Source organism: Schistocerca americana, chromosome 2, assembly GCF_021461395.2.
Source record: "Schistocerca americana isolate TAMUIC-IGC-003095 chromosome 2, iqSchAmer2.1, whole genome shotgun sequence".
Taxonomy (NCBI): Eukaryota; Metazoa; Arthropoda; class Insecta; order Orthoptera; family Acrididae; genus Schistocerca; species Schistocerca americana.
Window position 1 is genome coordinate 490,094,170 of NC_060120.1, and position 17,619 is coordinate 490,111,788.

The 17,619-nt window shown below is 38.3% G+C and overlaps 1 protein-coding gene across 2 annotated transcripts in view; it reads right to left on the reverse strand.

The window, feature by feature from the left end:
* Positions 1-1,406: 1,406 nt before the first annotated feature.
* Positions 1,407-17,619, reverse strand: part of LOC124592586 (arf-GAP domain and FG repeat-containing protein 1) — a 94,565-nt gene continuing 78,352 nt past the window's right edge. For both annotated transcript variants that reach the window (XM_047131849.1, XM_047131850.1), the window contains 2 exons: positions 7,326-7,504; positions 1,407-1,497 (listed from right to left, as the gene is read on the reverse strand). In XM_047131849.1, coding sequence (XP_046987805.1) covers positions 1,447-1,497; positions 7,326-7,504 — 230 coding nt within the window. In that variant the 3' untranslated portion in view covers positions 1,407-1,446. The remainder of the gene's footprint in view (positions 1,498-7,325; positions 7,505-17,619) is intronic.

Genomic DNA, 17,619 nt, shown 5'->3' on the forward strand with positions numbered 1-17,619 from the left:
CTTCTATTGCTATTTCAAAAGAATTGTTTCTAAAAACAAAATCAATAATAATTTCCAAGCACATACGGTTAACGAAATTTCTTTCGGAGCAGATAGCAGTTAAAAGCACTTACACAATACTCCGATACCATATTAGACATCAAGCAATTAAGTGTCACATAAGCAACTACACTGATTTTTTGAATGTATATGGCCTTTGCAGTACCCCTGAATCACATTTTGGATGGCAGTTAAATATTACACAAGTATTTATACCTATGTGCTTTAAGTCATTGACCCCAGCAACTACCAACAACAAATAAATTGTGCACAAAGACGAAAAAAATTCCAATAAGCACGTAAATACGTGCAAGATGTGCTCAATACTAACAGCATTATGTTCCAGTAAGTTTGTAATAAACAATTTGTGCAGTAATTGTGAAAGTTTGGTCATGATCTCTCTCTCTCTCTCTCTCACACACACACACACACACACACACACACACACACACACACACACACAGAGAGAGAGAGAGAGAGAGAGAGAGAGAGAGAGAGAGAGAGAGAGAGAGAGAGAGATATTGAAGTTGGAATATGAGATAAAACAGTGATAAGAAATTAAGTTCGTGGAATGAGAATATCCACTTCAAACTAAAGACTTTCTTCTAACTTCAAGCTACATGCAGCAAAAATGTGTCAAATATTCATCACAACTGTCTTGCAGAAAGGTGTATCTAATGGAAACAGTGTGAAAAATACCATAAACATAGCATACTGTGCTGAACAAATCCATGTCACAAATTCTTTTAGTGCATATTTCAGATTTACACTAGAATATAAAATAAAACTCTCACCAACACGACATCTGAATATGAGAGATCCAGTTTTTGTGTGTGTGTGTGTGTGTGTGTGTGTGTGTGTGTGTGTGTAAGTGCGTGCACGCTCCTCACACTATCCATCCTTGAATACGGACTGAGTAAATAACAATTCCTCCAACATTTGGTTTACATATTTTACTAACACAGTGCAACAACATACATAAAATAAATAGTTAATTTATAAACTCTATAAATTACAAGTAAAGTGTTTGTACAAAACACACATTAATATTTAAAAATATCTGGTCTGAAAATTAATGCAAATACTAACATTTGCAGCTATATTACATGTAACGTCATTTTGTATTCACATATAAATCTGTTGTCAACTTTAGCAGTTATACTTGCGTCAGATCTTGGTCTGTAAGTCAAGACTACAATCAAAAAAACTAAAAGCGCTCTCTAAGAGCCAAGTCCCTCGCATATCTAACAATTAGTATTTCATTACACTGTAAGCACAGCTCACTGCACACACAAACAAATAATTATTTTCTGGTAAACTGAAAGTGATGCATATTTGTAAATAAATTCACATATGTTGCCTTTTACAAATATAGTTAGAAAATTGTTATACAATAAATTCAGTTCTTCATAGAAAAGGATTGCTGGAATGGCCAGCAGGCGTTGGACTAGTTCCAAGCTGTAAAAAGAAGGAATACATAATGCCAATGATGATGATAAAACAAAAAACAAGTACAGAAAAAATTACAAAAGAATGAAAAATTTGTGGCTCATATTGTGACCTAGACAGTACCAAAGAAAATCAGTGTCATTATGTGTTATAAGAGCTTCTTGGTCCAGTATTATGCCAGTGTCTTCTTGCTAAATTCATTATTATGAAATTAATATTTAAAACTTCACAACATGTAACCATTATTAATTTTGTCAACTGAATGTAAAAGAAAAAAACCAACGTCACCATAGAGTGATAGGGGGGAATAATAATAATATTTTCATTTAATGTGTGCATGTCCATGTGCATTCTACCTGACCGCCTCCTCTCGACCCCCCCCCCCTCCGCACAAATTACAAAGCTCACCTACTACTTTGTGCTTTTAATATCAGTATCAGTTTAGAAGAAGACAACCACATACCTAAAAGGAGAAAATAAAAAAAGAAAGAATGAGTGGATAAATAAATGGAAAAGTACAAACACACAAATAAACGGGAAGATAAAAATATCTCTCTAAGTAAGGAAATTTCATTCCACAGGCAGTGATATATTTGACTGCAGCTTTGGATTTCTTTTGCTCGTTATTAACACAAGATTAATTGAGGTTTTTATTGCAAATTATAAGACTGTTTAGCTTTATAGTTTCCCAGAGGAAATTACAGCAATTGGAAACCAGAATGCTGAAATCTTACCCCTTATTTAAAAAATCTTTACAAGACTCTTGGAAGGGACAAATGTCCAGGCATTGATGAAATACCAGCAGAGCTCTTACAAGCATCAAGTGAAAATGTAGAGCAAGAACTACACAACCTCATCGATGTAATTTATGAAAACAGAGAAATTCAATCAAATTTCAAAAAGAACGTAATTATTACGTCTCTGAAAGATTTATGAGACAGTATAGATGAAAATTAATATGCAGTTAGTCTACTACCCCAGATGATGTAAATATTCACACAAGTATTTTACTGAATAATACAAGACAAAACTAAACAGAGCGTAGGAGAGGACCAATTTGGTATTAGGAAAAGTAGGGTCACTCGAGGAGCAATGTTAGCACTACTGCTAATAATGGCAGATTTTTGGGAAAGAAAGCGTTTTCCATTCTTAGGAGGCGTCAGCTATAGGTATAGAAGGGTAACCTATTCTCTTCATAGGAAGCACAATGAAGTAGTCAGAACTATCTTTAACAATCCAACAGCCCACAAACACACACACACAAATGTTTTTCATACTTGGCTACAAGCACCCCCAATCTTTACAATAATGCCACTGAAGAGACTTCAATGCTTTGAGACAAATGACTTGTCACTGAAGATAAAAAGTTCAGCAACAACATTAGAAAGAATATTCATATTTTGCAGAACAGACAGTTACTCCCCAGCATCCTACTTTTTAAAAAAAAAAACATGAGAACTTTTGTTCAAATCCAACATATGAAGATGAGCTGTGGTCAAGGCTCAAACATTACATCGAGACAGTTATACAGCTGATGTTCCAGACACAAATGTCACATTATATAGGAAATATAACAATATTATCTATCCAATTAAATAATTTTATAGGAAATGTTTTATTCAGAACCAGAGTCCAGAAAAGTAGCATAGTGTAGCATATATGCAATTTATTCTTTTGTGTTTGAAATTCATACAAGTAGAAAAGTAGGTATTTCTCTATCTACAAATGTATTTGATACCAATCTATACTTTTGAATAATCTGGAACATTGTGGAATTAGGGGAAAAGCTCATGTATGTTTAATTTCATACTTGGCAAGTAAGATGCAGAAGGCTGCCTCCACTGTCATCAAACAGGGGAGAGATTAGAATCTCAACAGGGTAGTGGTAAAGTGGGTTCACCACAGGATTCTATTAAAAGGCCACAGCTTTTCTTAATGTACATCAATTATCTGTCATTAAACATAATAGACAACTCCATTTTTCTGTGTTTTGGGCAATACAGGTCTCATTATAAAGAGATGGAATGGAATGTGAATGACCAGCAAATAGGGTAGTGAGTAATGTCCATTCCTGACTTACAGAGAACATATTGTCACCTAACTGCAACAAAACAGTGCATACAGTAGCTGACAAGAAATTCTTATGAAAGTGCAATATTACCACGACAGGGTGATCAAATAATTGGCAAAGACACTTTAAATCCTTAGAAATGACTTAGATGAAAACAGTTATCTCCCAAAGTAGCATATTTTGGAGAAACTCTATGCAATCACAAAGGTATTTTTAGCCAAGGAAAGATCAGAGATAACAATTTGTGGCATTAATTTACACATCGAATTTAACTTTATTGTATCTATAAAACACAAAAAGAAATTTTACCACTCACTCAGTGAACACTCTACAGACAAATAATCTGCACTTGAATAATGACAGTACAGAAAGCTGTGCACTGTTTTGAAGGTTCCATGTTCCGCAAATTTCCTGCAGAACTGAAGAATGTGAGAGAAACCCTAGACTTTCAAATTAAAATTGAAAGCATTCCTTGTGGTACACTCATTTTATTCTGTCCAGAAATTCCTACTGATAACTAGAGCTCTTCACTGCAATGTGTCATTCAGTTGTACATGCTACTTCAAGTCCTTTTTTTCCACTCTCAATTTATTTTTAATATTTTATTCTCATTTTGTGATTACACAGTTCCTACTTCCGTAACTACATAGCTCTGGCTCACACTGTTCCACAGAACTTGTAAAAATAAACAAACACTGATTGTGTATTATTTATTACTGAAAAATGGTGATAAAGTACACTAACATATTATACAGATATAGTTTCTCTAAGAATTGAATGAAATCTCTCAGTACGGTACTCCCATGACCATCTGCAATCCTAAATATATAAGAAATAACTATAAAAAGAAAATTGGGTAATGAGTAAACTGGATGTAACACAGGCCTTATAACAATTTTTATTAAAATATTTTTTTCCCTTTCAAAGATGATCTGGGGGTGGGGAGATTACTTTTCCTATCTCAAAAAATGGCTCTAAGCACTATGGGACTTAACATCTGAGGTCATCAGTCCCCTAGAACTTAGAACTTAAACCTAACTAACCTAAGGACATCACACACATCTATGCCCGAGGCAGGATTCGAACCTGCAATCTTAGCAGCTGCATGGTTCCAGACTGAAGTGTGTAGAACCGCTCGGCCACAGTGGTCGGCTCTATCTCAAAACACAGAACACAAGATCTCAATTACTCTGTATACTGAAAATAATATGGCTTTTCACTGGTATACATTTGGTCCCATTTTGATTCTGAAAGTCAGATTTAATGCTGAATGAAAGAAAAATAGTTAGTTAAACTGAAGAAGATAGGAATGAAGGAAGCATAGTGATTATCGATCCATCAATATCAAGGTCATTAGACAGAGCACAAGCTCAGAATGATTCAAGGATGGGGAAAGGAATCTGCTGTGTCCTTTCAAAGTGATGTAGGGAAATCCTAAATCTGGATGGTTGGACGCAGGTTTGAATCACCATCCTTCCAAACGCCAAGTCCAGTGTGCTAACCACTATGCCACCTTGCTCGGTTTACACTGAAGAGTCAATTAACTATTACATCTGGAGGCAGAAGCTTTAGTCTGTGATTAAATGCTATCAGAATTTAAGCTAGCATAATGAATTTTATATGGAAGTTTTATAAATTCTTGTCTGATATAATTCTATGAAAAATAAGAAAGGAATTAAATATATTCTCCTTCCAGGGCTGAAGTCATCAGTCCTCGCTTTATTTATTTGCTCAGTTTCATGAACAAGGATTATGGAAAGTCAATTCAGAAAAATTACACATTATCAATGTGGACTATAGCAGTCATGTTTAAATCTTTTTCACTGGAGCGGTCATACAGTACTAAATAGCATACTAAATGTCAGAAACTAAAGTTTGTCTAGTGCAGACGTGTTTCTCATCTGGACATTAAATATCAACTGAAAGATTCCATATATACTCCTTTTCCTGCACTGTAGTGAGAGCTGTTCTCCTGCACTTGTCATTCAAACATGAGAGCAAGCTGAAAAGTAATGCCTCCAAATTTTTTACATTAAAATTCAAAAGCATTTTAAATAAAATAAGCATTATTAACATTCTGCATCTTTATCTTTCATGTCTACACATTTGCAGTTCTCTGCTGCTAGAGGGCTCCGAATTGTAGCATCTAACATGGTGGTGTGTAACTGAAAATCGAACACTCTACAGTGATGATATTAATGAACAGGTCTCTCATTGGGAGAAATGTGTGTTATCACGTGACTATGCTGAACAGACATACAGATCAATTCTGTTTGTAGAAAGCAGAACATGCAATAGATATTAACTAGTAGCAAGAGCACCCAAAGTGTTTGTCATGAAAATTCTCAAGTATTTTGTCAGTCACAATGAACCTAAGATGAGTTGCACCCATATTGTGCAAACTGTTTTCTTAAACAATTATTCTAGTAAACTGTATCACACTTTGTATTCTAGTATGTCTAGACCTAATTGCCAATCATATAATTCAATAATCTGCCCTTTTTCTCTGTTTTTATTTGTAGTTGCAGGTTTTTGAGGGCCTTCACATGAATCATCTTTCAATGGTCCGTATGTTTACTGCTGAAAATGTGGACGCAGACCCCTCAAAAATCTTCACCAACCATGTTGTTGAACTTACATTTGAGATACATTGCTTACAATAAATAATTTTATGGCAGTGGAGTATTCCAGTTAATCCATTTGCATTATACACGGACGAATGTGAATATGTAAAGTTTGTTGGTGACTGTACTTTGTATTTGCATATATAAATTCATTTGTATGCAAACTGATCTGTAGCGTCAGCCATTAACCGGAGGCTCAAGGAGGCAACAGTTTTTTTTTTTTTTTTTTTTTTATTATACTCTTATCGCTTGACCTTGATGACGTTATGCAGCCGCGGCTGGCTGACGCAATCGTGGCGGCGTGACAGCGGGCGCACACACTCTAGAACACCTAGTGTGCGCGTCCGGGATAACGCTCCCGCTGGCACTGTGAAATTTTCTAAGTCCAAGCTACTGCATGTACTATATAAGTGAGCGAGAGCCACGCAGAGGCTCATTTGCGCTGCTGCTGCTGCTGCTGCACAGGCAACTGCATTGAACGCCGCCATGATGCCTTACAGGAGATTTCGTCGCCGTTCTAAATAGACAGTCTATAAAACTATCGAGAACATCGAGTTCGCCACGACAGCTGGAGACAAGAAGAACCGCATACCAGTTAAGAGTGTTGCTGCTACTGCACTTGTCGACGGACCTTGTGTTTTCTGTGGTTGTAGACTTAATTTTTCTATTGACATTAATGATACATTCTCTCATGGTAATGGTTGGCTCACTGTAGCCATTGTACGTGGAGGTACAGGTATACCTAGTGTTCCTGGACTTGAAAGTTTTGTTGATAGAGACATTATTGCCTATCGTACCTACCATATGGCAGAACTTGCAAATAAAGACTTTGGTAAATCAGCTTATATGTGTACTTCAGTCATACTTACAAAGGTATCCTACATATAAAATTGATTTTTAACTTGCATTACTGTGCAAAAACAACAAAGACAAAATTTTATACCTATCAAAGCCATCTCTCTCTGCCAGTGTGAGAAATTTTCACTTTGCCCTTGTAGAATTTGTACAGAAACACAAAAATGTATTAAGCAAGAGACCAGTGTGTAATTTTTTATGGAAATAAAATTATACTGCTGAAGTTAGAAGAATGATGACTGCCATACCTCTTGAAATGTTCGTAGCAAAAAGTTAATAATACTTACCACAAATGGGTTTCCACTTGGTGGAATAGGTTGCCAGGCCTTCGCTGGAAAATTCATAGACTGACTAGTGGGAAAAGCCACAGCAGCTACAGGTACTTGAGAATGGAAGCTAGCAATACCACCATTTGGAACCTGTCCATTTGGCATGCTGTTTGCCCCTGCACTCCAATTTAAAGTATCTGAAAAGTATAAATACAAACTATACATTGGCTACTGATTTGGGATTCATACCACCGACTACCTTCAGGATAAGCAGCATCCTACGTCTGACACGCATATGAATGATGCTGAGTAAGAGATAGGTACAACAAAAAGATTTTCACACTTAACGCTTTTGGCCAATGGCCTTGTTCAACAACAACACACACACACACACACACACACACACACACACACACACATGACTGCAGTCTCAGGCACCTGAAACCACATTGTGAGCCGGAGCACCAGTGCATGATGGGAATGGCGATTGGATGGGGGAAAGGAGGAAGCTCGGATAGTATGGTGGGGATGGCAAACAGTGAAGTGCTGTGGATTGGGCGGAGGGCAGGGGAGAGATGGGGAGCGACGGAGTAGCGGAAAAGGAGAGAAAGAGAGAGAAATAGATAAAAAAGTTAAATTAAATTAAAGAAAAATGATTCGGTGTGGTGATGGAACAATGGCTGTGTAGTGCTGGAATGGGAGCAGGGAAGTGGCTGTCGTCACCCATTCGGCCCCTTCCCCCCTCCTATTCCAGCATTACACAGCCGTCGTTCCACCACACCCAGTTTTTTTTATTTATTTATATTCTCTCCTTTTCCGCTAACCCCCCCTGCCCCCCACCTCTCCCTTGCCCTCTGCCCCATCTGCAGCACTTCACTGTCCGCCATCCTCCCCACCCCCAGCCTCCTCCTTTCCCCCACCCAGTCACCATTCCCATCATGGACTGGTGCTGCTGCTCGCAGTGTGGTTTCAGTTGCCTTAGACTGCAGTTGTGGGTGTGAGTTGCGTTTGTGAGAGTGTGTGTGTGCATGCGTATGTATGTCTCTTGTTTACAAAGGCCATTGGCCAAAAGCTTTAAGTGTGAAAATCTTTTTGTTGTGCCTATCTGTGACTCAGCATCTCGGCTATATGTAGCAACTTTCCTTCTCATAATGTTGTTACATTCCATCCTGGATTTTCCAACATTTGAAGAATATGAATGGGGTACATCTTAGTATGTACAATGAACATTAACAAGTCAGAAATACCTCAGTGCCACATTTAGTGTTAATCATGCATTGTGAATGCTGAACATATCAGTTATCTGCTGTCTGATAAGATATATAGTGGTTGAATTTATGATATATTCTATTTCACAGTTTAGATCTCTCTTTTTTACATCAGTACTGAACCTCTCACACTGAAAGTTTTTCCAAAATAATGTTTATTATCTGCTCCTATTACATTGTCTAATATTACATACAGTAAACACTTTTCAAAAAAGTTGAGCTATTCTTGTTAAATATCTTAAAGTACCAAATCATGAAATAATTTTAGCACTCTGAATCCTTTAATGGATTCTTCATATAACAGAAAAGCAGCAGCAATAAAAATGATGAGTGATGTATGCCAATATTACCACCTCTAGAAGTCCAATAGGAAGAGACAGGTTAACGATTTGAACTTACGAATATTTATAGTATACAGCTGAGTTATATAACCTAAAACGTGTGTGAATTTGAAATCGGATGTAATTTATGGAACTCTGGTCACACAAAGTAAGTGTGATCATTTTCTTTACAAGGAAGTCTTAAATAAAATTAATTTCTGCCTTTCATTTTAAATGCTTCAATATCTGTAGATTCATTAACTAAAAAATGGGGCAGAAGACTAGAATACACAGTAGTCAACAAGTAATGGAAAGGCACGTTATCAACAGCAAAGTGTATTCAGGCAAAAACTTTCAACTCCATTAAAAAATTCATCCAATTTAAGAAGCAAGAGAGGAGGGGTGTGTGGGGAGGGAGAGTTGGAGTGGATTAGAGTGGAAAAGAGAGAGAGAGAGAGAGAGAGAGAACCATTGTTCCATAAAACTGCAGGTCAAATATGTAGTATTTCAGTGCTGCTGTAAAATAATTCTACTGTTAAATGGTGAATTCAAAGAGTACGGGCCGTTTGCTTGTATAGTAAAACCCCTGTTTTGCAGTTTTCAGTGGACTGACCCAAGAAACTGTAAGATGTAGGAAACTGTAAAATACAGGAAAGCACAGGAAACACAACACATGAAAAGGAATAAATCACTTTTACTGTCATTGTCTCTATATTGTTCAGAATATGAAATTAAAACAACTTAAATTATGTCTATTTAAAAAAATCTGATATAAATAATGTTTCTGTTTCTTTCTAACAGCAATCAGCTGTACTTGTCTTCCACAGTACACAAAGTGTCAATCACAAAAGCAGTGGCTGACACACAAACATGTGCGTGTGTTTCCCCCTTTGTTCCAATCATGTTCAATGGTGTAAATCAAACACAGTAGCAAAAGTCTTTCATGAAACCACATTGAAAAAAATATTCGTGTTCTAATGATAGTTACAAAAAATTACAGTAAATGAAAACTGTAACACATTATTGGTTAAAACACTGAAGTTCGCAGTCTTTGTAAACAGAGAACAATTGGCACGAAATCAACAACTTGTTGCCAACAAGGTGGTCACTCTGTTCACAGTTGTCCTAAGTGAGAAAGAGAGCAAAAGTGTCGTCATGTCACAGTGCATCTTCAGGCGGAAAGTTTACGTCTGACATCAGGCTGTACCACCCTAAGACAGTGCACCTAGAATGGATTAATGTGTTTCACATGGAAGTAACAATGATTTGTGAAAGCCCATTATAGAGATGGCCATCTACACAGGGAATGTGTATTTGTATAAACGACTAAAGTTAAATTAAAGCTGTTGCTATACTACACAATGAGCAGAAGGAATGTTGCTACTACAGCCGCTAGCGTCAGATCATGATTACCATTAAGGCAGTGGCTCAACACACATTCCCACCCTTCCAAATACTGCAAATCTGTATACTACAGACGGCTGTGACCCAACACACCGACAATGAAAATCTTGCTTTCCGCGCTAACGCTATATTACACAATCAATAAATTCGTGTATAGTCTGCGTTTTCTGCTTTGTTCCATGGCTCACGGAGCAGGAATATGATGCACTTTCTGCAGAAATCTGTATGAAAATCAATATTCAAGGTTGTGATAATGTCAAAGAAAATTTAAAATGCGGGAAATGTTGCAACCACAATCACTAATGATGGGAAAGCACAGTAATGAAAGAAGAGGGGTTCTGTTGGGAGCAAGAAAAACATAAAAAGCAGGGACAATGTAAAATGTGGGAACATAAAAAAGGGGTTTTATTGTATTTAAATGTTGGCATCTCCAACCAAAGATGTAGAAATGCAGTTTGATCTACTGATTGTTTAGAAATCATTGTTCTGAGTCAGTAGTTGCTTGACTATGGGTAAACGCAAACAACAATGGCTACAAAAATCATAGTTCTCGCATTTGCACTGAGGATGCTACGGTTTGATTATTGTGTGCAACAAGATCTACAGCTGTTCACATTCATCAGGAGTTGTGCCTATTATGTGTGACTGCTGTTAGTGAAGGAATTGTTGGAAAAAGGCGTCAAGATTTTAAAGGTGGCCGTACAAATATTTACGATGAGCTACAGTGTGTCAGATCCAGCATCCAGACCAATGAAATCATGCAACAAGTGGACTAAAAATTCCAATCAAATTCCCAACTGGCACTCTACTGACGAATTTCTTCAATTTTGCTAGATCATTATTAACGCGAATGGCGCAAAAAGTTAAGGTAAAGTCAAATATATGGACAAACTTCAGTCCAAACATACTGCTGTGTCTGCACATGTATATACACACAAGAAATTGCCACAAATAGCATGTATACACATGACAGTTGCAACCTACTGCTTATATATCCTCTACCTGCATAAGGAAAGCAATTTCACCACATGAGAGGCTGACAGCAGCTTCATAGTTGCTGGCAATAGAAAGAAGTTACAAAGATATAGAATTCTGGGCTGTTATGTCCCAGCAAGCAATGAGTGGAATATACCCATCCTCCCAAACCACTTGTCCATTTCATCATTGTGTGGTGCACTAAATCTTCGGCTTTAGTACCTGTGTGTAGTGTACCTACCTAATGGACCTGCTGCCTCTCTCGTCTGCATCCCTATCTTGTACACCTGCTGCCTCCCTCTGAGAAGTCAGCCACCCTTCCCCAACTTTTATTCCCAACTTTTATTCCCACTCCCCACCTCTTTTCTGCCCTAACCCACCCCACCGGACATAACACCTCACCTTAGTCTACTTGAGGAACTACAGTCCTGTGTATTCAGCGGGCACACTGTAACTGTATAGAGCTCTCTCTCTCTCTCTCTCTCTCTCTCTCTCTCTCTCTCTCTCTCTGTGTGTGTGTGTGTGTGTGTGTGTGTGTGTGTGTGTGTGTGTGTGTGTGTGTGTGTGTGTGTGGTGGGGGTCACGTGCTGTGGGAGGTGGCACACACGAGCTAGCTCAAAAACGAATCTGCCCAAAGCTAGTGGTAATTTCAGTTTTCATTGTCTTTGGTTGCCTGTCGACAGTTCAATGCATTTACTATTCTGTGCATTGTTTCCTTTCCTCCTAAATTACTTATATTGTGCCAGAATTTTCCATACCCTATTTAGACAATATTTTTACTTTTTATTTGTTTTGGAGCTCCATATATGCCAATAAATTATGGGACTGGCCAATGAGGAATCTTTTTATTTTGTGTATGAGTATCTGTGGATTTTCAGTCATATGCCTGAAGTTTACCAGCAGCTTCTTACAGATTCTAAGTACAATAAGCTGCTGCAATCTTATGAAGACCATTGTATTCTCTGCTCTTAACTTTCCACTAACATGTTATTCTCATATATTTCTATAAATTCAGCTATGAATGCTTTAGAGCACTGACACATATGTAAAATTTTAGAATTCAGTGTGCATGCAAAGACGAAATACTAGACTGAACGAACAGCTGACTCAAAACACTTTTTGCTGCTAGATTTGTGGCAGTTTCCAGTACATAAAATACAATTTGTCTGTGCATGTTGGCCAGGCTTAACACAGGGGCCAAGGAAATCATCAGAAATTCTTAAACTTAATATGGCAGCAAAACAAAATGCCACTTTGAAACCCTATGTAAGAAGCTAGAGAGAGATATGCAGCAAAGGTACAATATCAGCAAAGTTAGCAAATGACTCAACTATCAAACAAGCAACAAAACAAATGAAAGTTTTCAATAGTAATGTGGGCAGAAATATAGTAGGGCATGATATATTTATCAAAAAAACTGTAGGAAGAACTGTGAAGATCCCATAGACATTGCTAACCTATTTAATGAACAACACAAATATAACAAAATTTAATTGAAAATCAATGAAATAAAATCTCAATTGTGATGGTAAGTTTCTCATTAATCTCATCTCTCTATGGCTCATTACTTTTATTTTTCTTCAGTTCTCTCTCAATCCATATTCATTCCTTCCAGGATGGCCATTAAGTCTTTTTCACTTTCACTGAAGATAAAACCTCAACCAAACTGTAGTAAAACCACATCAAAGAAAGGATGATACAAAAGACATATAATCTATAGATCAGTCTCACTATTATCTAGCTTTTGCAGAATAACTGGAAGAGTCCTGCATGAAAGTTTATCCACCTCTTTGAATAAAAATCAACATTCTAGTTAATGCTCCAAATAGTTTTAGGAAAAACAACTCTGCTAGAACAACAGTCTTGAACTCCCTGAAGCAAGTCTTGAATGCTACAGACTAACAAAGGGATGGTCCAATCCAACAGTGGAAGCCATTCACAAATTTTTCACACGGGAAGAATACACTGAAAGAAATACACTGTCAAAATTTTAGATGCTCTGATACACTAATTTTTTTTTAAATAATGAAGTTACTTATTTATGCAGCAAAAAGAATGCTTAAAATAGTGTTTTATAAAGCTTTCCCTGCCTACTGCACAAATAAGCTAACGAGCAGAAGGAGCAACAACAAAGGAGTGTAATGCAGCATTGTGCAAAAATCCAGGATGCACATAGAAATTTTAAGCACCTACACCATACTAAAATTGTTATGTATCATTATTTCTTTGAATAACTTTCATTTCAAATCAACAGCTAAGCTGTTGCAGATGTAATTCTTACAAACCTGATTAGCAGAGGATAACAAATCATGGTGGTATTTGATTTTACATTACAGACAACTTCCATTAATCAGGACATTAATTTGTTGAAAAGACAACAATATGGAAGGGTAGGTGTGGGGGGAAGATGGTAGTGCTGCCTGTAGGAGCGTGCAGGGATGTGGTGGGGACAGTATAAGATGCGTCCACACTGGATGCATCATGCTGTGCAAAGCCAAGGAAAGGGATTTCACACAGTGTGGAATGTGGATGGCAGACAGCACCAGTCTGCAGAACAATGAACAAGTCCTGGGCAAGGTCGATACATCAAGATAAGCGGCTTGTTCATATGTGCTATGTTTGGACAGTTTCTCAAAAGCACAGTGTTTTGACATTCTCTCTTGCAATCGTACTGCATCCCCTTCCCCCCTCTCCCTCTACTGTTTCAATCACACTGGCCAAGCATTCAAAGTCTCCTGACAACATACGATAAAGATGTTCAAATTTTCCATCACTTTTTTTGGGATCAACAGACTTTTGAGCATATCTCAAAGTACCACTTGCACTCAACATCCTAAATTATATGTTGGACATATTCCAATCACTGTCTTCCAGTACAATTCCTTGATATGTTAACCAATGTCCTGTCATTTTGTCCCTGCTTCTTGTCAATGTTTGTCAATGTTCCTCTCCTTACAGATTCTTTTTTCCTCTTTCCTTATCTTATCAGTCCACCCAATTTCGATATCCTTACGTAGCACAGATTACAAACACTTGGGTTATCTTTTTTTCTGGTTTTCCTGCAGCCCACGATTCACTTCCATCCATTACTGCGCTATAAACATACACTCTTAGAAATTTCTTCCTGAAGTTAAGGCTGATATTTGATGATAGTAGTCTTCCTTTGGCCAGGAATGCCTTTATTGCCTCTGATAGTCTGCTTTTACGTGCTCCTTCCTATGTCTGTCACATGTTCTTTTGCTTCCAAAGTAGAAGAATTTCTTAACTTCATCTACTTCGCAATCCCAAATTCAGATGGTAAGCTTCTCATCTATCTCAGCTACTCACTAGTTTTGTTTTTCTTCAGTTTCCTCTCACTCCATATTCTGTGCTCAGCAGACTATTCATACCCTTCAGAATTTGCGGTAATCCTTTCTCACCTTCACTGAAGATAATCATGTCATTTGCAACATTTATAACTGATATCCCACTGATCACTATCAATGCATACACAACTTAAAGGCTTAATTCCCCCCACATACCTTTTGACTTTTCAGTTCTGATGTCACCCACTAATAACTTTTTCTTTGTTTCCTCCCTTCAGATCATGATAAAAACTATGAAAGCAACACTTGCAGTTTTCAGTTGTGTCATCAATCTTCTTCCCACCCCCCACCCCCAAACTAGATCTGTAAGTATGCGTGTTGTTCTTAAATTGCAACACCAAGCCATGTCTAATATCCTCATAAAGGGGGGGGGGGGTGATGCCGAGAAGGGGGAAGGATTAAGTGCACTGGCAGGATAGAAGGCATGTATAGTACTGGAGTGGAAGCAGGGTAGGGGATATGTAGGTGGGGGACACATGTTACAGGGGAAAAAGGATATTTTGCAGGGAGAGTTCCCACCTGTACAATTCAGGAAACCTCATGTTGGTGGGAAGAATCCATATGGCACAGGCTATGAAATGGTCAAAATGTAGCACATCGTGTTGGAGAGTACGTTCAGCAGCTGCCTGGTCCAACTGCCCCTTGACCATAGTTCGGCTGCGACTATTCATGCGGACAGTTTGTTAGTTGTCATGATCATGTAGAATGTGGCACAGTGGTTGTAAATGAACTGGTAGATCACATGACTACTTTCACAGCTTGTCCAGCCTTTCATCGCATAGGAGATGACAGTGACAGGAAAGGAGTGGGTGTTAGTGGAAGGATGTATGGGGCAGGCATACGAGCCATGAGGCAAGGGGTTGGGAGCAGGGGTGGAGTACGGACATACAAGAATGAGTAGCCTGGGTGGGCAGGGAATGCCACTGTGGAAGAGGAGAGAAGTTCCCTCACAGAGGGCATGAATAGATGTAGTCAAAACCCTGGTGGAGAGTGCAGTTCAATTGCTCCAGTCCTGGGAGGTGCTGAGTTATGAGGGGGATGCTCCTTTGTGGTTAGAGAGTGAGTATGTGGGAGATCTGTGAACAAGGTTGGGAAGGTAGCCTCAGTCTGTGAAGACCCTCAATGATACCCTTGGTATATTTGGAGAGAAACTGCTTGTCACTACAGACGCATTCGCCATGGGTGGCTGGGCTGTATGGAAGGACTTCTTGGTATGGAATGGGCAGCAGCTGCTGAAGTGGAGGTACTGGTAGATTTGATGTGGATGGAGGTTATGATGTAACCATCACTGAGGTGGATGTCAACATTGAGGAAGGTGGAGGAGGACCAGGTAAAGTCAATGAGGGAGAAAGTGTTGAGGTTCTGGAGGAGTATGGATAGGGTGTCCCACTCCCGAGCCGGATCGCAAAGATGCCATCAATGAATCTGAACTGGGTGAGGAGCTTGGGATTCTGGGTGAGTGGAAAGGATTCCTGTAGGAGGGCTAAGAATATGTTGGCATAACCACAGTGGTGGAGCCTCTGTTGGAAGGTATGACTTTTATGAGCCTCTGGGGTTACCTGACAGAGAGACTCTGCCAGTGGTCAGGTAAGACCAACTGCAAACCTTGCCACAGTGACCCCCATTGCAGAAATCCAGCAGAATTTCCAGTCCCTCCTCAAAGCCTTTGGTCAGTCCCAGAACCCCGGACAGTTTGTTAGCAGACACATATGAAGAAAGCAAAATGAATATTAAGAAATGGATATATGGCTAGTCACTTCTTCAGCTTCAAGCTGGACCAGACGTGTGTGTGTGTGTGTGTGTGTGTGTGTGTGTGTGTGTGTGTGTGTGTGTGAGGGAGACAGTAAAAATATAGATTGGTACCAATCAAATACAAAAATGCACATAAATGTAAGTTTTTGCAAACCACCTGAATTTAGTGCTCTCTCTGTGAGTGGAAGAGTTCAGATTAAATTATTGCACATATCTATCATTCAGGCCAATAACAGTTGCCATCCGCCAATTTAGCCAACAATGGCCCCATATTCCTTTTATATATATATATATATATATATAATGGAAGGAAACATTCCACGTGGGAAAAATTATATATAAAAACAAAGATGAGGTGACTTACCGAACAAAAGCGCTGGCAGGTCGATAGACACACAAACAAACACAAACATACACACAAAATTCAAGCTTTCGCAACAAACTGTTGCCTCATCAGGAAAGAGGGAAGGAGAGGGGAAGACGAAAGGAAGTGGGTTTTAAAGGAGAGGGTAAGGAGTCATTCCAATCCCGGGAGCGGAAAGACTTACCTTAGGGGGAAAAAAGGACAGGTATACACTCGCACACACGCACATATCCATCCACACGTGTAAGTCTTTCCGCTCCCGGGATTGGAATGACTCCTTACCCTCTCCTTTAAAAGCCACTTCCTTTCGTCTTCCCCTCTCCTTCCCTCTTTCCTGATGAGGCAACAGTTTGTTGCGAAAGCTTGAATTTTGTGTGTATGTTTGTGTGTCTATCGACCTGCCAGCGCTTTTGTTCGGTAAGTCACCTCATCTTTGTTTTTTATATATATATATATATATATATATATATATATATATATATATATATATATATATATATATAAATTAAAAAAAAACAAAAAAAAAAAAAAAACCAGGAACATAGGTACAGACAGCCTCATAGCAACTGTTAAACAGCCAGCCATTGGTAAGAACTTATGGCAGAAATTAAACAACACACTAACTACTGGGTTTATGACTAGGTAACAATTTTCATTTTTTTTAAACGTAATACTTTAATGGATACACTAATTATGTGCAACATATATTATGAGTGACATGGTCTAACTAGAGGCCACCCAACAAGCACATTGGAGAACACTACATACACAAAAAAAAAATTGTCCTCTACAATTATCATGGATTCCAAAAGTTGGCCTATGATAAATTACCTTGGGAAAACTATTGGTTTAGTTCATCAGAGG